A 22731-nucleotide genomic window follows, 5' to 3' on the forward strand; every position below is an offset into this window, starting at 1 on the left:
CTCTGAGCCCTGCAAAGAACTACAGGGTGGGTTTTTTTTGTTTTGTTTTGTTTTGTTTTGTTTTGCGGTACGCGGGCCCCTCACTGCTGTGGCCTCTCCCATTATGGAGCACAGGCTCCGGACGCGCAGGCTCAGCAGCCATGGCTCACGGGCCTAGCCGCTCCGCGGCATGTGGGATCTTCCCGGACCGGGGCACGAACCCGTGTCCCCTGCATCGGCAGGCGGACTCTCAACCACTGTGCCACCAGGGAAGCCCCCCAGGGTGGGTTTTTGAGTCTTTGCCAAGGGCAGCCACCTCCTCCCTCCTCCTCTTCGCCCCCTCCCTCCCCAGTCTAGTGCAGAGCCCCTTCTGGAGGTTCAGACTGATTTGGGTTCAAGGCCCAGCTGTTCTATTTACTACCTGTGTGACCTTGGGCAAGATACTTAAACTTGGCATCCTGATCTAGAAATGAAGACAATCATACATACCTCACAGGGCTGTGTTGATTAAGTGGGGTCCCCGGGTAGGGCTGTGACCCGTTCCATTTCCCCCCTTTCCTACCACCACTGGGGCCCATGTGGGCAGAGCTAGTTCTCCTGCCCTCCTTCTGCCCAGAGGGTCCTTAAAATGCACTCCTCAGGCCTTGACCTGGCTGTTCTAGGGTCTCACAGTGCTTCCAGAAACCCTGATCCTAAGTGCCCTCTGGCCTCCTGACCAGGGCCGAGCTCTGACAGAGGGGAGAGCCCAGCTCACTCAGCTGTAGCTCAGATTTCCTGCTGGACGCCGTTAGAGGCCTCGGTAAGGAGCCCCAGCTCCTTGAGTTTTAATCCATAGGAACAGCAACTTTTTAACAGTAGGGATTCCTGTTCAGCCATTTTCTATGCCTGTACAACATTTTTGATATATAAGTTTATTTACACATACATACATATTATTATTATTATTTTCTGCGGTACTTGGGCCTCTCACTGTTGTGGCCTCTCCCGTTGTGGAGCGCAGGATCCGGACGCACAGGCTCAGCGGCCATGGCTCACGGGCCCAGCCGCTCCGCGGCATGTGGGATCTTCCTGGACCGGGGCACGAGCCCGTGTCCCCTGCATCGGCAGGCGGACTCTCAACTACTGTGTCACCAGGGAAGCCCATACATATTATTTTTAATAGAAAATATCAGATTACATATATTTAGCATGTATTTTTCTGTTTGTGCCTAATAATATATCACTGACATCTTTTCATATTGGTATTCCATACACAAAGCTCAATGTCATTTTTTAATTGGATGAATATTTACGTATATATGTATTTTTATTCCATAGACAGTTGGAATGCTTATTGGGGTATGCTTTTGCTTTATTTTTTAGGAAACTTTTTCTTTAAGTAAATATACATTCTTGGGCTTCCCTGGTGGCGCAGTGGTTGCGCGTCCGCCTGCCGATGCAGGGGAACCGGGTTCGCGCCCCGGTCTGGGAGGATCCCACATGCCACGGAGCGGCTGGGCCCGTGAGCCATGGCCGCTGAGCCTGCGTGTCCGGGGCCTGTGCTCCGCGACGGGAGAGGCCACAACAGAGGGAGGCCCACATACCACAAAAAAAAAAAAAAAAAAAAAATATATACATTCTGAAAAGGGCACAATCCATAAGTGTACAGTTCAAGGCATTTTCATAACATAGTGTACCTACATAACCTACACTCAGGTCAGGGACAGGATCACTACCAGTATTCCTGGAGCCTGGTTTCTGTCCTCTTCCAGCCCCGTCACTGAGGATAACACTATCATGACTTTTTAAAAAATTTAATTTATTTTTGGCTGCGATGGGTCTTCGTTGCTGCGCACGGGCTTTCTCTAGTTGCAGTGATCAGGGGCTACCCTTCGTTGTGGTGCGAGGGCTTCTCATTGCGGTGGCTTCTCTTGTTGCAGGGCATGGGCTATAGGTGTGTGGGCTTCAGTAGTTGTGGTGCGTGGGCTCAGTAGTTGTGGCTCGTGGCCTCTAGAGCACAGGCTCAGTAATTGTGGTGCACGGGCTTAGTTGCTCCGCGGCATGTGTGATTTTCCCGGGCCAGGTCTCAAACCCGTGTCCCCTGCATTGGCAGGAGGATTCTTAACCACTGTAACACCATGGAAGCCCCTATCCTGACTTTTAAAAGCTTAGATTAGTTTGGGCTGTTTTGAACCTTTTGAAGATAGAATCAGACAGTATGTACTCTTTTGTTCAGCATTCTTTATGAGATTCATCTATGTCTTTACATGTGGTAATATTTGTTCATTCTCATTGCTGTATACTATTCACTATGAGACCACACAACAATTTCTTTATTTGTTCTGTTGATGGACATTGGGGTTGTTTCCAAGGTTTTGCTACTACAAACAATATTGCAGAAAACATCCTTGTATGTAAATAGATCTATAGATCTGAATATCTATCTAGACCTATCTAGCTAGCTATGTATATCTTTCTGTCATCATCTTTCTAGTTTTTTGATAAAATAGATTCCTCAGAATACAACTGCTGAGTCATATGTATAAATATATCACATTTTGATTTTGTCAAATTGCAACCCCTCCCTCAAGGTCAAGAGTAGTGGCAGGGTCCATTGCCCTACACCTTCACCAACCTTGGATACTATTAATCTTTAATTTTTGTCAACCTGATAGAGGAAAAATCAGGTTTTATTGTGGTTTTAATGAGATTTTTAAAATTAGTGAGGACCAGTGCCTTGTTTTGTTTGGTTTTGGTTTTGGGGAAGGGGCATTGGCATTTATTCTTCTGTAAGTTGCCTTTTTATAGCCTTTGCTTGTTTTTAGAACGTTAATATATTATGGCTATTGACACGTGGGTTTCTTCTGTTTTCTCCCAACGGTCACTTGTCTCTTAATCTTTGTTTATGGAGCAACTGCAGGTTTAAATATAGTTTGTTTTCTGTCTGCTTACTGTTTATGACCTGGATCATCTGAGGGTGTGTGTGGCAAACCCCAGGTTCAAGCTGGTGGGGATGGAGAGCAGCAGGCTGGGTGGGGTGTGGAGCTGACCCCCAAGACTCTCTGGGGTACAAGCACCGGAACATCAGGGTCAGCACTGAGCCCTGGGCCTTGAGTTTGCCATGAGCTTGCTCCAGTCCCTTTCTGGGTCTTCCCAGTACCGCCCTGGCCTCTCTATTAGTGAAGAGAGTCTCTCGCATAGCCCAGGGGCCAGGTGGGGGTCAGGGTGAGTCAGGGCCAGGGTTAATGGGGCAGTAGAGGGAGAGAAATTTTAAGAGCAAGGGCTAAGCAGCCCCAACCCTCTGAGTTCAAATCCTGAACTCTGTGAGTTCAAGTCCTATCTTAGTCTGTTCGAGGTGCCATAACAAAATACCACAGGCTGGGTGGCTTAAAACAATAGAAATTTGTATCTCATAGTTCTGGAGGCTGGGAAGTCCAAGATCAAGGTGTTGGCAAGGTAGGTTTCATTCCGAGGCCTCTTTTCTTGGCTTGTAGATGGCTGCCACCTTGCTGTGTGCTCACCCAGCCTTTCCTCATGTGTGTGCATGAAGAGAGAGGAGAAGTAGGCTCTCCTGTCTCTAAGGGCACTAGTCCCATTGAACTAGGACCCCAACTCATGATCTTATCTAAACCTAATTACCTTCCAAAGGCTTCATCTCCAAATACCATCACATTGGGGGCTAGAGCTGCAACATATGAATTTCAGGGAGACACAAACATTAAGTTCATAACAAATGCCCCAGACTATTTCCTAGACGTGTAACCTTAGGCAACTTACCTAATCTCTCTGTGACTCAATTTCCTTATCTGTAAAATGGGGATGATAACAGTATCGACCTCATGAATTAATAGATTAATTAATAGCTATAAAACACTTAGAACAGACTGTGATAACCAGCCTCCAAGATGGTCCTTGATAATTCTTGCCTCCTGGTACTCATATCCTTGTGTGGTCCCCCCACCACTGTGCTGGGTTGATCTGTGTGACCAATAGAATACAGCGGAAATGATAGTGTGAGATGTCTGAGTCTAGGTCATCAAAGACATTGCTACTTTTTATGGACCCTCCCAAGTCTGTCCCCAACATGGGTCCTTCTGCCTGGTGTTGTTCAAGCCAATAGAATGAGACCGAGTTCGGTTCGGAAGCAATGGAAAGCATTACTCTTTTTTTAAAAAATAAATTTATTTATTTTATTTATTTAGTTTTGGCTGCATTGGGTCTTCATTGCTGCATGCGGGCTTTCTCTAGTTGTGGTGAGCAGGGGCTAGTCTTTGTTGCAGTGCGCAGGCTTGTCATTGCGGTGGCTTCTCTTGTTGCCGAGCACGGGCTCTAGGCGTGTGGGCTTCAGTAGTTGTGGCACACGGGCTCAGTAATTGTGGCTTGAGGGCTCTAGAGCTCAGGCTCAGTAGTTGTGATGCACAGGCTTAGTTGCTCCACGGTGTGTGGGATCTTCCCAGACCAGGGCTTGAACCCATGCCCCCTGCATTGGCAGGCGGATTCTCAACCACTGCGCCACCAGGGAAGCCCAAGCTTTACTTTTTGATCAAAGAATGGAGAGGTGTGAGCTCCCGCAAAGGCTGTGGGCTGGGCTGCTCTATAGGGTTCTTGTCAGCAGGGGTTGGGGTGGAGTTCTTGTGGGCTGGGGCAGCTGTGCTACTCAGGCTCCAGATCGCAGTGCCGGGCACAGTGTCTGCACACAGCCTGCCGCCACCATCTTGAATTGTCGTGTCGTGCGCAGCACTTCTGCACATGGTCCTGCAGAGCTGATGTGTCAGCACAGCCATTTCCCACTAGGAACTCTGGTCTGAAATGTCGAGTGCAAGGCCTCTGCACGTGGCACCCTGTGAGCAAGTGAAACTACACTAAGCACAAAGGAAAAAAACAGTTAGACTTTATTTTATTACCCAGATTCTATTTTTATTCCCCGGGAATTGTTCATGGGCTTTGCTGGTGACAAATCCCTCCTCTGTCTTCTGTCCTGCTCCTCTTTTTTTTTTTTTTTTTTTTTTTTTTTTTGCGGTACGCGGGCCCCTCACTGCTGTGGCCTCTCCCGCTGCGGAGCACAGGCTCTGGACGCGCAGGCTCAGCGGCCATGGCTCACGGGCCCAGTCGCTCCGCGGCATGTGGGATCTTCCCAGACCGGGGCACGAACCCGTGTCCCCTGCATCGGCAGGTGGACTCTCAACCACTGTGCCACCAGGGAAGCCCGTGCTCCTCTTTCTTGAGGGGCGCTGAGGGGCAAAGAGGTCCGTCTTCTGCAACTGCTTCCTGCTGAGTTTGGGCGTCATCATAACCCCTGGAGAGGAGCAGAATTTCTCCTCAGCTGCCTTTAGATTGTCACCAGGCCTTAGCCCGGCTGTTCATGTCCCTGAGCAACCACCATTGGAAGTTTTATAGATTCTGACCTTTGGGAGACAAAGGACATCAGACAGACAATTTAAGATACATGACTCAAATATCAGCAAGAGGACAAATGTTATTATTAAGGGGCCCAGGAAAGGTAGAAACCAAGTGACACTGGGGAGGGCCTATTTCACCCACTGCATATTTGTTGGGTCAGAAGAGGCTGCCTGGCCTGTCTGCCAAGTTGCTTTTTCTAGTAGCCTGTGTGCACTTTCTTCAATCAGGCCACTTGCATTAACATGAAAGCAACTTGACATATTGGCCAGTGCACAGACCCCTCCCTGGTCAGCTAACAGATAATCTAGGGCAATTCGGTTATATAGGACCATACCAGCTAGTGAGCCAACAGATTTTTGTATGGGGTTTAAGGGTTTGGCCTGCTTCACATGTCAAATATTTTCTAATAAGCTGAAGTCGAGTCCAGTCTCGTTGACCACTGTTGTACTGTGGCTGTTATGTTTTTTACGTTGACAGCGTTATATATGGCTCCCCTGGCCAGGATCACTAGCACCCTTATGAGTGCAGTGACTCCTGCAATTAGTAGTCCTGTGACTCTTCTGGAATGTCGTGGCTTCTTCCTATGGGTAATGGTCTGATTGTAACTTTTTTTAAAAAAAATATTTTTTTGATGGGGACCATTTTTAAAGTCTTTATTGAATTTGTTACAATATTGCTTCTGTTTTTTCATGTTTTGTTTTTTGGCCACGAGGCATGTGGGATCTTAGCTCCCCGACCAGGGATTGAACCCACACCCCCCTGCGTTGGAACGCGAAGTCTTAACCACCGGACCGCCAGGGAAGTCCCTCGACTGTAAACTTAATTAAAGTTTGGATCTGGTCCCACAGTTCTTATGGTGACATATCCCCTCTAAGCATTGAGATGCCCAGCCCCACGTTGAGTTGGGGCGCTTACCCAAGAACGTGTATCCTCTTCGTAAGTGCACCAGACCTGTGTCATTGGTTTGAATCTTTGAAGGGTCAGTGCTCTGGTTTTTCATCCATGTAAGTATATCCAGGGTCCTATTAGGGCACCCAGGTACCAAACTCGACTGTTTTCCCTCGCTGGACTGCCTGAGTCACGTAATTGTTGGTGCTATTGACCCCTAAGTGTCACAGCTGGGACCAGCTGCGACTTCAACTTGTTAACAGTTTACCGCCTGCTGGGAAGAGGGTGCTATTTAATGCTTCCTCCTTGGTTATTGGGGTTCCTCTTAAATATGTCTGACGGTCCTTTCCTGTTTCAGGTTGGGCGTGACAGATCCAACAATCAGTGAAGTTCCATCCTTCCTGAATATCTCTGATCATGTTATAGAAGAAAGTTTTTTGCCATGGGGTAACAGTGGGGAAGACATTTTAATTCCCAAAATGGGAAGTATAAATTGGAAGTATAGGGCCCTCATTTTGCAAGCACTGGGGTAAATGTGTCTGCGGAGGTGGGGGCAAAGAAGACTCAGCACGATGGCAGCAATTACCAGGGTATCTTGTGTGCTGCCGGTTTTCCAGGTTTTTAGGTTCACCCAGTCTCCTGGCTGGAAGGAGTGTAGGGCCAGGTCAGTGGGTGCGGGAAGCACCTGGTTACCTTTTTGGTTGACAACTTCCATGGTTTCTCCTACCTGGAGGGCATACTTGAGTTGTTCCATTTCATGGGGCCTAAGGTGTCCCTTCTCTCGGGCTTGGGAATGGGTCTACCAGACATGAATTCAAATGCACTTAACTTTAAACTTATCTCTTGGGGCTAAATGAATGCAGAGCAGGGCAATCAATAGCAACTTAACCCAATTTTCTTAGGTTTTCTGACATAGCTTGACTAAGGCCCATTTCAAGGTTTCATTGGATCTCTCTACTTTCTCTGGTGATTAGGGCCTCCAGGCTGAGTGCAAGGTCCATTTTATGCCCAAGGCACCCGTTATCCCCTTCATCACTTGAGACACAAATGCTGGACCATTATTGTTTTGTCCAGGGAGGTTTGTCCTCAGCCATTAACATTATCATCTTGTGCCCTTTGTCTAAGGGAATACCAGTCTCCAATTTGCCTCCCATTAAGTGGATAGTAGCCCACGATTTGTGTAAAATATCTCTTCCTAGCAAGGGTATAGGGCATTTGGGGACATACAGGAAAGAATGGTGGGTGAGCATGTGTTCATCCAATTTACATTCTAATGGCTTTATGAATGCCCATTCCTGGGCCTTCCCTGAACCATTTTACATTTTACCCCCATCATTTTACAAGTCTTGTGACCAGTTTTGCCTGATCTGGGGTTCAGAACAGAGTAAGTGTCAACTAAGACTTCAATAGGCTTTCCCTCCTATGTGCAGTGTCAGCGGGGCTCCTCGGGGGTCAATTGGAACGCCAGCTTAGGAGCCCCCTGGCCTGTCTTTCTTCATCTATTTGGACCATCTGCCTTCAAGGGTAGTGGCCAGAATCTACCATTTCTGCCCCCCTTCACGGGTGGCAAGGATATTCTCTCTTCCAGGGTCCCTCTTTTTTACATATGGCGCACTGATCGGATCCTAGTTTCCTTGGCTTGAGATAGCCCCCTTGGTAGGGGCCAGGGGTCACTTACTGGAGTTGAGAGTCTCTGTGGGCAGTTAGTCCAGATTCCTGTACTGACCAATTGACATTGGAGGGTAATAGCCAGTAGGTGGGCTTGACTCTGGACCTTTTTATCCTCTGACTTTTCTTCCTCTATAGCTCTGTTATCTTTGGCGAGTGGTTCATAGGGCTCCCGAGCCCGCTTCAGAGAAACTAGCACTGACCAGAAGAGGTCAAGTTACCGCTCACGTACCTACTTTGGGATCCTTTTGCACTCAGGTGTCCCTGGAGCCTTTTCTGAACTTGGATTGAGTGTCCTTGTTCCATTTTGTCAGGCATCCTCATTACCTGGGCCTTTTCCCAGTCTCACCTCTTGGCTCACAGGGCTGGCCACTTTCCTTTACTAAACTGAAATGACTATGGAGAATGCTACTGTTGACCGCTGGAGGTCGACGAAGAGAACAAAAAGCCCTGGTGCGGCCACACTGCCTTGTACAGGGGCCAAGAGGAGCACTGCTGGCCAGACAGTGGGAAGACTGCTGTAGCTCCCCCTGGTCCACAGGTCCCCAACGTTCCCCGGGTGTCTGGTATGGAGAAAAAACCAGTCAGAGGCAGTGCGCAGACATGCACGAGTTTCAGTCTCCAATGCCCAGTGATGCCACAGTGTGGTCCCCTCAAGGGGGAGCCGTCCAGATGACTCAGTGCTGTGCTGTGTGTGCACCACACCCGGTATCAGTGTGCTGGGCAGAGTTCCACCGAATTTGACTGAAGCCTGCTGCAGTTCTACCCTGTCAGAGTGAACTCAAAGATCAGAGTCAATCACCCTCAGGTGAACCTCCCAAAGCCTCCGCCATCCTCTTGCTGGAGCCAGGGCAAGTTCAGAGCCTTGTGGATAGGTGCAGGTTCAAAGGGCATGGTGTGCCCCACCCTGGATGCCAAAATATTGTTACTAACCCTCCCAAGTTGGTCCGCAACAAGGGTTGTTCAGCCCCAATGTAGTTCAAGCCAGTAGAACGAGACCGAGTTCTAAGACTGAGTTTGGTTCAGAAGCAAATGAAAGCTTTGTTCTTTAATCGAGGAATGGAGAGGTGTGAGCTCATGTTCTAGAGCACACGCTGTCCTCAAAAGGCCATTAGCAGGGCTGCTTTACCGGGTTCTTGTCCGCAGGGAGTAGGGGCAGAGCTCTTGTGGAAGAGGTGCAGCTGTGCTGCTCACAGGTCCAGATCACAGTGCTGCGCGCAGCACCCCTGCACGTGGCCCGCCACTACCATCTTGAATTGCAGCGTCGTGTGCAGCGCTTCGAGCCCATCGAGCTGAAGTGTTGGGCGCAGCCATTTTGCACTAGGAGCTTTGGTCTGAAGTGCCAGGTGCAAGGCCTCTGCATGCGGTACCCTATGAGCAAGTGAAACTAGACTAAACACAAAGGGGGAAGAAAAAGGTTAGACACCATTTCATTACCCAGATTCTGTTTGTATTTCCTGGGAATCGTTCATGGGCTTTGCTGGTGGCAACTTCTGTCTTGCTCTTTTAGGTCAATCTCTCTGCGGAGGAAGCCAGACACCATGCTATGAGGATGCTCAAGCAGCACTGTGGAGAGATACGATTGCTGGGGAACTGACACCTCCCACAAACTTGCCAACCATGTAAGTAAGCCATCTTGGAAGTGGATCCTCCAGCTCCAGTCAAGCCTTAAGATAAACTGAACTGTACTCCCAGCCAACATCTTCACTACAACCTCATTCGAGACACTGAGCTGGAACCACATGACAATAGTATTGACCTCATAAGTTAATAAAGAGCTGCTCTTGAATTCCTGACCCACGGAAACTGTGTGAGATAATAAATGTTTATTATTGTTTTAAGTTGCTAAGTTTTGTGAAAATAAGTTGTTCAGCAACAGATAACACACAGACCATGCATGGGGTCATCTGTAGTAACTGTTCAGTAAATGCCAGCCAGTATCAGTCCCCTGACAGAAAATATTAGCAACAATGTTTGCTGAGTTCTGTCACTTGCCAGATGTGTGCCATGTGCCTGGGCAAACTGAGTCCCTCCTCTGCACCATGAATTTTCAGCAAGGGGTATAGTGTTGGCAGCAGTCACCCATAACCCTAGACTTTCCAGGCTGGAAAGACCCAGAGATATCTTTACTCTACCTAACTCTCATTTTACAGATGAGAAAACTGAGGTACAGAGGTTAAATAATCTGCTCAAAGTAACAGAACTGAAATGTAGAGGAGCCTAAACTTGAACCCAGATCCATTAGTGCCTGGCAGCCTCTTCCTTGTTGCTCTGCACTCTCAGGGCCTTATAGTAAGGGTTTATTGCATCTCATTGTTTATAAAGCACTTTTGATACTTTAGTTCAGGATCCTTTATGTAGAGCCCCCTCCAGACCTTATTCACAACCCGTGTTCCCTGTCGCTGGGGCAGTCCCTTTCTCTAAATGCCATCCACTCCCCAGAGCCCTTGTAGCTGCCCAAAATGGTCATCTGGATCTGGGGATAGGGGGAAGAGGCCTATAGGGCTTCCAGCCCTGAGTGGTGAGATCTTGAGATGCTCTGCTGCCCTTCCAGGTCCAGTGGGCTTTGCCCTGGGCCCTGGGCCACTGCATCATGACCTAGACCCCATGGACCTGCCTCTGGCAACTGCTCTGGCTTTAGCCTCCGGATCCAGTGACCTATCTATTTGATCCTGTGATTTGGGATGATTCTTCAATGAGGATGACATCAAAGCATGTGACAGGGATCTCAAACCATAAGAAAAACAGTGCCCATCCTACACCCTTTCTGAGGGTACTCCAGGAACGAAGGAGGCTCAAGGGGAAATCCAGAGGAAGAGGCGGGGCAGGCCCAGCCCTCCAAGGAAGGTCATGGGGGCTGCAGGGAGAACGGCACACACCACACCCATGGAAAGGATCTGCTCTATGATGTACCAAGAAAACATCTAAGCAAGCCCGAGCTATGTGGAAATGAAAGGGGAGATGGAGGGTGGTTCCTCCCCAGCGTCACTGCCCCCAGGCCTGCGTCATCCATCCTGGGAAGAGTTCCTCTGAGAACCCTGCCACTGGGGAGGGGCAAAGACCTTCAGGGATCATCTCTTAGGCTCACTCCATTTGGCAGATGAAGACACTGGAGGTGGGTGTGGCTTACTGGGCATCACATTGCTTGTCTCTGGCAAAGCTGGACATGGAGCCCAGGTGTCTGAGCCCCAGGCCAGGGTTCTCTCCCAACCAAAAGACCTCAAAATCTCAGGTTTCTGAAAAGTCCTCTCTCTAGTGACAATCAAAAAGAGCACAGACTTTGGGGTTAAATTGGCATATTCCAGATCTGCCAACACTAGCTGTGGGACTTGGGGCAACTCCATATGCCAAACTGTGCCTCAGTTTCCTCACCTGTAAAATGGGGATAAGTATGACCTACTCGTGGTTGTGACTAGGACTGAATGAAATAGTGCCATGGAGCTCTGAGTAGATGCCCAGCCCCTTGGGAGAACTGAATCAGTCAAAAATAGTGTTAGTATTGCTATCACCTTCCATCTTTACCTTTTCCTTGTCAGGCCCAAACCATTATCCCTGCTGCTTTGCCTGATGGCTACTCAGCTGGGACCCCCTCTGGCACTAAATCCCCTCCTACTAGTAACAGACTTTGGGGGCAGTCCCAAATGAGAAGTCTGTCTCTTAGCTGGGTGACTTTCCATAAATCACTTAACCTCTCTGAACTTCAGTTCCTGATATGTCAAAAAGAGAATCATAATAGCCATGATCATTCTCAGACAAATCAGTGGCACAAAGAATGGTAGGGAAGGGGATTGTTATAGATTAAAAGAGATTAATGAGAAAAAAAACAGCAAAGTGCTACGTGTAAGACCTTATTTGGATCTGATTTGACAAACTAACTAAAAAGACACTTGAGGGCTTCCCTGTTGGCACAGTGGTTAAGAATCCGCCTGCCATTGCAGGGGACACAGGTTTGAGCCCTCGTCCGGGAAGATCCCAAATGCCACGGAGCAACTAAGCCCGTGTGCCACAACTATTGAGCCTGCTCTCTAGAGACTGCGAGCCACAACTGCTGAAGCCTGTGAGCGTAGAGCCCGTGCTCCGCAACAAGACACTGCAATGAGAAGCCCATGCATTGCAACAAAGAGTAGCCTCCGCTCGCTGCTACTAGAGAAAGCCGGTGTGCAGCGAAGACCCAATGCAGCCAAAAATAAATAAATACATAAAATTTATTTTAAAAAAAGACATTTGAGACAATCAGCAGCTTCTGAAAATGGTCTGGGATTTAGATAATATTAAGAAATTTTTGTTATTTTTGCTATGATAATGGCATGTGATTATGTAAAAAAAATCCTTATCAGTTAGAAATGCTTACCAAAGTACTTATGGGTGAAATGACTCGATGACTAAGATTGGCCTTAAAATATTCTAGAAAATAGAAGTTTGTTGAGGTATAGATGAAGTTAGACTGGGGAAATGTTGAAAAGAATTGAATCTGGGTTTGGTCACATGAGTTCATTATACCATTCTGTCTACTTTTCTATGTTTGGGATTTTCATTATTAAACAGTAAAAATGAAGATGCGTGGAGACTTGCAAAGAGTGAAGCAGTAAAATGTGGTAGTTAAGAGCTCTGGGCTCAGATGCGCCACTGATATTCCACGTTTGTCTTCGTCTGTCAGTCCATAGCTTCACAGCATGTTCTAATAACTGATAAGGATACTGTTTTATAACTTCCTGCTTCTGATGCTGGCTCTGCCACTCACTGGCTGGGGGACTTTGGCCAAGTGACTTAACTGCCCTGAGCCTCTATAACTCAGCTGCAAAACAGGGAAAATCATGATCCCTGCCTCACTGAGTTATTTTGAAGACTGAACAAGAGGGAAAGATGGAGGGACTTCCCTGGCAGTCCCAGCGGTTAAGACTGGACACTTTCACTGCAGGGGACGAGGGTTCGATCCCTGGTCGGAGAACTAAGATCCCTGCATGCCGAATGGCCTGGCCAAAAAGTAAAAAAAAAAAAAAAAGAGAGAGGGATGGATGGAAAAGGCTTAGCACAGTGCCTGGCGTGCAATAAGCACTAAATAAATGCTTCAGTGTAAGGAGCACTGGTTTAGGAGTCAGGCTACCTTGGATGTGAACCCCAGCTCAGCTCTGCTACTTGTGGCTGTGTGACTCTGGCCAAGCCAATTAACTCTCTGAATCTCATTTCTTCCTGGGAAAAACAAAGATCAAAATATCTCTCTTGCAGGGCTGTTGTGAAGATTAAATGACAAGACATGTTATGCTGCCCAGCATGGCCCATGTGAGAACTTCCTTTTCTCACCCCTTGACTTTCAACAGCGCTGGCCTTGCCAGCTCCCAGGCTGGAGTCGATCCCACTGTCTATTTGCGTGGTTTTTGCACCTGAACTGCCAAGTGTGGCTAGAGAAAGTCAACAGAGCCACGTGAATGGCTCCTCTCAAATGGCAAATCCGTGTTGAGAGACATCAGCGAGGCTCTTCTACCCCCAGACAGTCCTTCCACCCCTCTCTAGGGCACTTCCTCCTATGCTTCACACACTCATGCTCTTCTTCTCCCTTCCTCAGCCTCAGAAGGTGACCTCAACTCTCTCTTGGCGGACGGAGGTTATCAATATGAGCACATTTCTCTCCATCTCCCAACACTGCTAATTCTAACCTCCATCCTTTCCTCTCTCTCATACTCCCAACTCAAAGGTTGGAGTGTCCCTCTCCTTCCCAAGGCTTTAGGATTTATGCCATCAACCCCAACACCCAGCTCCACTGTCTGTACCATCTCAGCCAAGAAAAACTCACTCAACTACCTCAGTCTCCCCCAAGTCTGACAGTAACCCTGCTGCTTCTATGTTTAATTTGCTCATTCACTCATCCACCCATTTAAGAAACATTTCTTTGTGCCTACTACGTGCCAGGTGCTGGAGGTACAGAGACAAACAGAGACAGTCTTTGCCCTCAGCCTTCTAAGTCCAGAGGGAGAGCCAGACTCACAGCGGGCAAGATGACAAGTGAGATGTAAAGGTGGACCCATGTTTGATGCAGAGATTGACTGGATGCGCAGGAAGGAGGAAGGAGGAGCCCCAGGATGGCTCTTAGCTTTCTGGTCTGTGCAAATGGCTGGATGGGAGTGCTGTCCACCGAGACATGAGACAAGGAAAACGGAAGCAGAAGCTTGGTTGCGGGGGAGGCGGGGAGGAGATGGTGTGTTCTGTTTGGGGTATGATGAGTTTGAGGTGCTATTGGGACATCCCAGTGGAGATCTCCAACAAATCTTCAGTTTAAGAGAGAGAGGGGTCTGAACTGGAATTAAGAGATTTGAGAATCATTGGCATAGAAGAGTTGGAATCATGAATGGATATAGAGTGCTCTCTGCTGCAAGTAACAGATTAATTACACAGTCCTGACATTTGTTATCTCACATTTTAGAGGCCACTTCTGGGGGTGGGTAGACTGGCAGCACAATTATGGCATCAATGACCCCAGTGCTTTCTGTAGTTCGTCTTTGCCATTCTCAGGGAGTTGATTTCCTTTTCAGACTTGTCCCTTCTTGATTGCAAGATAGCTGCCTCACCCTCTCATAACCTCATTCAAAGGCAAGAATGAAGCTTTCTTCTTGCACTTTACTTTTTATCAGGGAGGAAATCCTTTATCTTTAGCCCACCTACATTAGCCCTTGGGTCTCCTTGACCATAACTATGTCACTTAGGCAAAAGAGAATGGGATTCCACAATAGGCTGAAGCCTTTGTCTCCTGTGGCAGTGAAAAGGCCCTCCTTCCTGGAGAACGGTGCTACCTTATGCCTGAACAAAACTGGGCAAGGAAGAAAAGATGGCCTCTTTTCAACTCTCATCCTTCTCCAGCCCCTGGCTGGCCTGAACTGTAGTTCAGTAGAGCCTTGAAGAGCTTGGACTCCTGAGTCAAGCATATCTGGGTTTTGTCCTAGGGCCCCTTCTTACAACCTGTGTGACTTCACACAAGTTATTTTACTTCTCTGTGCCTGAGTTTCCTCATCTGTGGAACGGTGATGATACAATAGTTCTTATGTTGCTGGCTATTGAGATGATGAAATAATGTGTATGAATTGCTTAGCCCAGTGCCCAGCATATAGTAGGTGCTCAGCTAAGACTAGCCATTGACATTTTGGGAGGACTACCCTCTCCTTGAAATTACCCACTCCTTGTCCTCTAGGCCCCCTCCTCTTCCTGTGACTGGTTGCCCTTCTTCTTCTCCTTCCCATTCCCCTTCCTAAGGTTGGCTCTTATGCCTTCACTACTCACTAGGTCTCGTCTCAAGGCTCCAACCATCAACTCCTCTCCAGGCTGAGGCCATCAAAACTACTCTCCTGCTGCCCCTCTTTCGTGAGATCATGGACACTCCTCCTGTAGGTTCTACAGCCTCTTAGGCTCATCCTGAGGCCTGATGTTACTGCTCCCACTCTTGCCCCAGCACCTTCTACCAGTGTCCCTTTGCATGACATTCTACCTTAAAGACAGCCGTTGGAACTGCTCTAATGACTTCTACCTGCTGACATGGACGACGGTCAAGAAGGATGTGGAGAAAAACTTAAATTTGTGCAGAGAGCAGACAGGAACATCTGGATAATGTCTAAGTGGTTAGGTAGGGCTTCGTGGCACTACGTGATATTTATTTCTGTCTGTCTCCCTCCCTAGGCTGAGTATCTCAGGGCAGGAAAAAGGATTACTCATTTATCTATCACTTTGGTGCCAGATGTATAGTTAGTACTCAGAAAATGTCTGATGAATGAATAAGATTCCTGGCTTTGCCATTTACTTTCCAAATGACTTTGAATAAGGTCCTTTCTTTCTTAGACCTCAGTGTCAAAATCTATAAAATGAGGGAAATAAACTCTGTCTCAAGGGAGCCCTTTCAGTATTAAAGTGGAATTAGGGACTTTCCTGGCAGTCCAGTGGTTAAGACTTCATGCTTCTACTGCAGGGGGTACAGGTTCAATCCCTAGTTGGGGAACTAAGATCCCACATGCCGTATGGCCAAAAAAAAAAGTGGAATTAGTGGCCGCAGGATGGAGGGATGGGCTAGCCTGAGTGTGGTGGGGGCGGGGACGGGGCGGGACCAAGGTCTTTAGCAACATGCTGTGCTGGGGATGGGCCTCATCTGGGGAGCTGCCCAGGACTCCAGAGGCGGGGACGGACCCGATTTAGGTCAGTGAGAGGGCACCGGCTATTAACCCCACAAATCCCAGTGGCCCACTCCCTCCTTACCAGCCTACTGTGGGAGGAGACTAATTTTTGGAGGAAACTCTGGGTACCCAGTCCTGCCCCAAGCCTGTCCACGAACAAGCTGTTCTTGTTTACGACCCCCGTCCCAAGGGAACAGCGATTGCTCATCCTTACATGTGATTTGAGAGGGCTGGTCTTTCAGGCCTGGAGGAAACTCAAGCCTCGTCAGCCTCTTGGCATTGGAATGCTCAGCTGGTCCCTTCCTGGGGCTCATGTGACCAGGGTCCAGCTATAAATATCAGAGGGGCCACAGACCAAGGCAGAATTCGGGCTCCAGGAGAAGACGGCAAAGAGTCTCCAGGCGGGTATTTTGTGATAAAGGCAAGACCCCAAATCTGCTTAGAGCGAGGCAGGTGAAGCAGACAGCCAGGTGGGTCCCCACGTCTCCTGACAATATGGAATATAAGTCAAGCCTGATCCAGGATGGGAACCCCATGGAGAACCTGGAGAAGCAGCTGATCTGCCCCATCTGCTTGGAGATGTTTACCAAGCCAGTGGTCATCTTGCCATGTCAACACAACCTCTGCCGGAAGTGTGCCTGTGACATCTTCCAGGTCAGTGCTGGGCATGGCCTAGAACTGGGGCCCCAGGCAGCTACTCAGTTTTCCTGCGGTGAAAACTAAAAGAAAACTTCTCTCTTAGCCCAGGACCCTTCCAAACTGGGGCTGTTTTTTCCCCCTCTGAAGTGAACTCCTGCAGAGGCCTCTGGAAGGGGCCGAGGCGGGTAGGGAAGCAGCTCTGGCTGCCCCATTCCTTCTCCATGACGCACATTTCCCCTCCCCACCCTGCCTGTAGCTACTCCACCCCTGTCCTGAGCACCGCACTTGACTCTCCAATCAGGATTCCAAAAGCCTCAAGTGATAAGTGGGAGAGACAGGCGGAGAGGGGAGAGAAACCAGACCCTGGGGGCTGGAGCCAGCTCCAAAGTGGCAGGGTGCCCAGACTTTTAGGAGAAGGGTGGCCGAGAGGCACTGAGCCATAGAGGTATCTTCCCCTTTGAAGTTCTTCCCTATAATATGGTGCAGGAGGGACTTCATCTCTCTAAGAAAAGAATGGGAGCGATGTGCATCCTGGTTGGGAGGCAGGCCTCAAAGTTCCCCAGAAGCACTTTACAGAATGATCTCTCACTATTTTTTCTTTAAAGTAGCAGCCCTAGGAGCTGGCTCTAATTATATGCCCATTTCATAAATGGGCAAACTGAGGCTTGGAGAGAAAAAGTTGCTTGCCCGAAGTCATTCAGAAAATTACTGTGACTTGAGCCTAGGTCTGCTGACCTCCAAACCTGTTGATTGCTTGGTTACTTCTCAGGTGCTCCCTGTGTAAGCGGGCTGGTTCTCTCATTTCAGGATAAGGAGCTTTAAGTCATCTTGGGGTGAGCAGGGGGAAGGATAGTCGGAGGTCAGAAAGGGAAGGAGTTGAGGAGGGAGCCCAGGCCTCACCTCTGCCCTTGTCACCAGCAGGCTGCAAATCCCTACTGGACCAACCGGGGTGGCTCGGTGTCCATGTCTGGAAGCCGTTTCCGATGCCCCTCCTGCCGCCATGAAGTGATCATGGACCGTCATGGAGTGTACGGCCTGCAGAGGAATCTGCTGGTGGAGAACATCATTGATATCTACAAGCAGGAGTGCTCCAGGTCAGTTCACCCTGCAGCCGGGAGGCCATCCCCTCTCCCCAGCTCATCCTCTGAGCCCAGCTCTCCAAGGCCCCATCCTCCTTCATCTGCTCAGGATCCAGTCCCCTAGCTGGAAGAGCTATGCTAGCCAATCCAGAGAGCCATCTCCCTCTTCCCCAGGCAGGAACGGAGGCTCATCGTATCCCGCAGCCCTGGCTTTTGGTGTCACCCAGTGAATGGGAGGGGATCCAGACATTAGGCTGTCCTCCTGGAAGATACTGAAACAGAAACCGGGGGAAAGATGAGATGTAAGAGGGAGAGAGAGGCACTGGAGCCAGCTAAGTGGCCCTGATAAGCAGAGAAATCACCCAGTGAGAGCACAGCCAGTTTCTCTATAGTGATAACACCAGCGCGAGACACTGGGAATGCTTCCTGCTGCTGCTTCATGACAATCCTATGGATCAGCATGGCTTTCATCATCCCTATTTCATGGATGAGGAAGCTGAGGCTCAAAGAGGTGAAGTCAATTACCCAAGGTTTCCCAGCTGACAAGTAGAATTGCTGGGACTGGGCCCAGTCCATCTAGCTCCAAGTCTCCCTCTTTGTGAAATAGCCACTCATTCTCAGGCAGAATTTGTGCATGGTCGAAGTTGTGCAGTGTTGGGCCTCAAACTGGGGAGAGACACAGCTACCAGGGAGATCTTTACAAATCAGGACATCCTGACAAGACTTCTAGGCTGCTGACCTCATGGCCCTTGTGGTCCCAAACCTTCACCAAGTGCCTGCCTACAGGCAGTGTCTGGCCCCCCAAAAAGGTGACAGACCAGTCGTCGCTTGAGAAAGCTCTGACCTGAGAACTGTGTTTGCTACTCTGACTCTGTTACTCATGCATTGTAGAATATTGGGCTAAGTCTTTGGGCCTCCTTTTCCCCTGTCTCCAGAAAGGGACAGTAAGATTTGTTATTGTGACTGTCAAGTAGGATTTTGATGGGAAATGTTAAAGATATCAAATATTTATTGAGCAGCTACTGTGTGCAGGCACTGCACTAAGTATTTTCCGTGCATTATCCCTGTTTAATTCTCACAGTAATCCTGTAAACCATTCTTACCTTCATTTTCTGATGAGGAAATGGAGGCTCTGAGAGGATCAGAGGTTTGTCCTGGGCCACTCAGCTAGCAAGTGGTGAAGCTGAGAGGGAGCCTGTCTGACTGACTGCCCAGTGAACATTCTTAACCACTACTGCCTCTTATGTAGCTAGAGTTCAACACTACAAAAATGCAATGATATCGTTGATCATGATAATAATAATAATAAAATCAATATTGCACCAAAATAGTAGCCCACCCAGTGTCGACCTCGGAAGAGCATGTTGTCAAGGCCTTTCCACAGAGTTGAATGGTAATGATAGTTATTGAGGGTCTGCTCTGTGCCAGGCACTGCACAGAGCAGACCCTCAGTACAGACAATTCCTGCCATGATCCCAGTAGCTCTGGGATGAAACCAAGGCTCAGAAATGTGAAATCATTTGTCCAAGGTCACAATGAGTAAGTGGCAGAACAATCTGGATTTGAACCCCGATGTTGGTGCCTGGGGCTGGGAGGATAGGCAACTGGGATGACAGAGGACACAGGTACCAGACCCTCAGGATCTTGCCTCACCTCTGCACCTACTGCCACCCCAGAGCTCCCTTCCCAGGGGATAGAGACAGGTGGCAAAGGGAGAGCCCTGCCAGCATGGGGGGACCCTGGGCTAAAAGATGCAAAAAGGTAAGTCTGGAAAGGGGCCTATTTAAGACCCTGAGGGGACAATAATGCCCAGGGTGTGATCAGCCATGCAAGGTTCTTTGGAGGGGAGGCACTGACATGATGGGGGACAGTCATTCTGAGCTGCCTGCTGTGTTAGGGGCTGGGAAAGCAGAGGTGTGTAGATGTGCTCTTGGCTCTAAATGAGTGTATAGTTAGCTGGGGCAGTAAGGCCTAGACCCAAAAAATGGAATCTCGGGGAGGAAGTGACCCTGAGAGAAACACAGAAAACATGCCAGAGACCCTAAAAGGGGAGAGAGAGACAAAGGGAGAAAGTCATCCTAAGAGTGTGTGTTTGGGAGGAAACAGAAGGAAGCGATTCTGGACCCTGGAAAGAATCTCGGACTGGAAATCAAGGCTTGTGCTGAGCCATTGGATGGCCCTGTGTTGCTCATGTTCTAGGTGTGTGACTTGGGGCACACATACTGCCTCTCTCTCAGAGCCTCGGGGCACCTTCACGGCATGCTTACTGATTTATTCTTTCTACCTGTATTTAATTACCACCTTCTCCATGCCAGGCACTGTACACTGCAGATTCAGGGGTGAAGAGAATAGGCAAGTTTCCCTGCTTTGATGGAGATTACAGTCTGGTGGATTAAATATAGAATTCAATGAGGCCATGAGTATAAATTGCTTTGCTCAGAGCCCAGCCTGCTGTAACCAAGAGCACGGGGACTATAATTAGAGCAAATGAACTCTAGCCTCCCATGCCCTGACTTGCTGGGTGACCTTGGGCAAGTCAATTCACCTTTCTGGGACCCATTTTCCTCTTCTCGAAAATGACTCTGGGATTCTGCAATCCTTCCCATGTCCTGTACTGGCAAAGCCTAGGGCCAACTCCATCACTGGAGTTTGAATCCTAGTCTTGGTGTTATTGGCTTCCCTGGTCCTGGGTCCTCAGAGGATGGAAAGAAAAGGGTTTGGGACAGCCCACCCTTGAGAGCTTGGGTCATGGATCTGGGGTGGCCTCCTGGGGCTGGGGGAGGAGACAGGGACTCGAGACTCCCACTTCGTGACTTATGTCTCTTCTCCACTTCAGTCGGCCCCTGCAGAAAGGCAACCACCCCATGTGCAAGGAGCACGAAGATGAGAAAATCAACATCTACTGCCTCACATGTGAGGTGCCCACGTGCTCCATGTGCAAGGTGTTTGGGGTCCACAAGGCCTGCGAGGTGGCCCCACTGCAGAGTGTCTTCCAGGGACAAAAGGTGCTGACCTGAGCTACTTCCACCCCCAGCCCGAGCCTGCTGGACATATGATTCAGGATGCAGATCTGATCCCTGTAGATCTGCTGAGCCAGCCTTTCAGGAATAGTCACCCTGGAGGGACTTCCCGCCCGCAGGGCCAGCAGCCCTTGCCTTCCTTGGGGGCTGAGCTCATGAGTTATACTTAGAGCCACTTGAGAGCATCTGGGTGTGGCCCCAAGGGAGAGAGCAGATCCCAGGGCCAGGCCACCAGGGCCCTCTCTGGCCACGACTTCTACCACCCAGTGTGGTTTGGGTCCCAGATACCACTTCCTGTGCTGGTCACCTCTCCCTAGATCCCTCTGCAGCAGGAGGCAGCTGAGAGTCCTCTCCCTGGGCCTCTGGGCCTGTGGGAGCCCCACCATGCTGTACATGCAGTAAGCTGTGGCTCCCCTTTCTATACTCTTTCCTCCCCACCTCCTACTCTTCTCTTGATATCTCTCTTCTAGAATTCTCCAACCTCTTTCTTTTACGGATCCCTCCATTCCTAGAAACAAGCCCCTCCCCTGCCAGCACATTGCTGTGTATTTTGGGCAGCTCATTTCCCCTCTCTGGGCCTCATCTGTAAAATGAGGGATGCAGTATCTCTCTGATATTTTCTGCTCTGGAGCTGAGCTGTACCTCAGAAAGAGGCTCTTTCTAGCAGAGAGGGGAGTGAGGGTGCCGTTTTGCTGCCATTCCCCAGAGGGCAGGCCCTGAGACTATTTTTGTCTCTCTTCTCCTGATCCCCCACCCCGTCCTCCCATCTAGACTGAGCTGAGTAACTGTATCTCCATGCTGGTAGCAGGGAACGACCGTGTTCAGACCATCATCACTCAGCTGGAGGACTCCTGTCAAGTGACCAAGGTGAGGGGAAACTAGCTCTGCCTGGGGGTTCGAAGCCTCCCAGTGCAGATTGGTCTCTGGGGTGTTCAAGCAGGGATGGTGGGGAGGGATTGACTTATCAATTCATCCACCCGCTCAACAAACGCTTCTTGAGGACAGCTGTGTGTCAGGCTCTGCCAGAGGTGCTGAGGATGGGGCGGTGAGCAAGACAGACCAGGTCCCTGACTTCAGGCAGTGTCCCACCAATAATTCCCAGCATTTATTCAGCACTAGTAGCTTTTAGAACATTGTTCTCCAGTGTGCTGTAGACTAAAGCTTCTCAAACTTTAATGTGCATGCAAACCACCCTGGGATCTTGTTAAAATTCAAGTTCTGATTCAGTAGGTCTAGAATGAGGCATGAGATTCTGTTTTTCTAACAAGCTCCCAGGATTTGCCCAAGTTGCTAGTCCATGGACTACACTTTGAGTAGCAAGACTGTAGGGGCAGAAGGCAACTTTTCTATCCCTGCAAAAGCACCCATGATTTTCCATCTCCCCTTGTGGGGACCTGGAAATGAGATGGGGGAAAGGGATCATTACATTTCTGGTGGACAAAAGAGTTGTGTGAAGGATAGGTTTAAAGGAAGGAAGAGGGATGTTGTTATTACCCATAACAACATAATAACATAACCACATAATAACTGGGAGGGGCTCCCAGTCTGACAGAGGATACTAGCGCCCCCAGTCTGATGAGATGCTATTATTATACCCATTTTATAGGTAAGGAAACTAAGATTAGCATCAGTGTTGGACAGAAGGAAGCCTCAATGTGGAGGCCACTAGGGGAGGAGGAGCTTCTCCACCTCTCTGATGACTAAATGATGCAGAGCTTCCCAAATCTGGTCTTGGTCCTAAAATGGGAGGAAGACTGTGATTTGGGGAGGCCCACGTACATAATCCCTTCTGACCTCAGAGTCTCTACTTTTTTTTTTTTTTTTTTTTTTTGCGGTACGCGGGCCTCTCACTGTTGCGGCCTCTCCCTCCGCTGAGCACAGGCTCCGGACGCGCAGGCTCAGCGGCCATGGCTCACGGGCCCAGCCGCT

At 49.1% G+C, this 22731-nt stretch overlaps 1 protein-coding gene across 2 annotated transcripts in view; it reads left to right on the forward strand.

Annotated features, from left to right (window-relative positions):
- The first annotated feature begins 16415 nt into the window (after positions 1-16415).
- The window catches only part of TRIM63 (tripartite motif containing 63), a 13139-nt gene continuing 6823 nt past the window's right edge, over positions 16416-22731 (forward strand). Inside the window, exons 1-4 of one of the 2 annotated variants that reach the window (XM_028487609.2) lie at positions 16416-16718; positions 17622-17797; positions 20619-20787; positions 21574-21669. In XM_028487609.2, the coding sequence (XP_028343410.1) occupies positions 16560-16718; positions 17622-17797; positions 20619-20787; positions 21574-21669 (600 nt within the window). In that variant the 5' untranslated portion in view covers positions 16416-16559. The remainder of the gene's footprint in view (positions 16719-17621; positions 17798-20618; positions 20788-21573; positions 21670-22731) is intronic. The other variant, XM_028487612.2, reaches the window with a different exon arrangement.

Source organism: Physeter macrocephalus, chromosome 3 (assembly GCF_002837175.3).
Source record: "Physeter macrocephalus isolate SW-GA chromosome 3, ASM283717v5, whole genome shotgun sequence".
NCBI lineage: Eukaryota > Metazoa > Chordata > Mammalia > Artiodactyla > Physeteridae > Physeter > Physeter macrocephalus.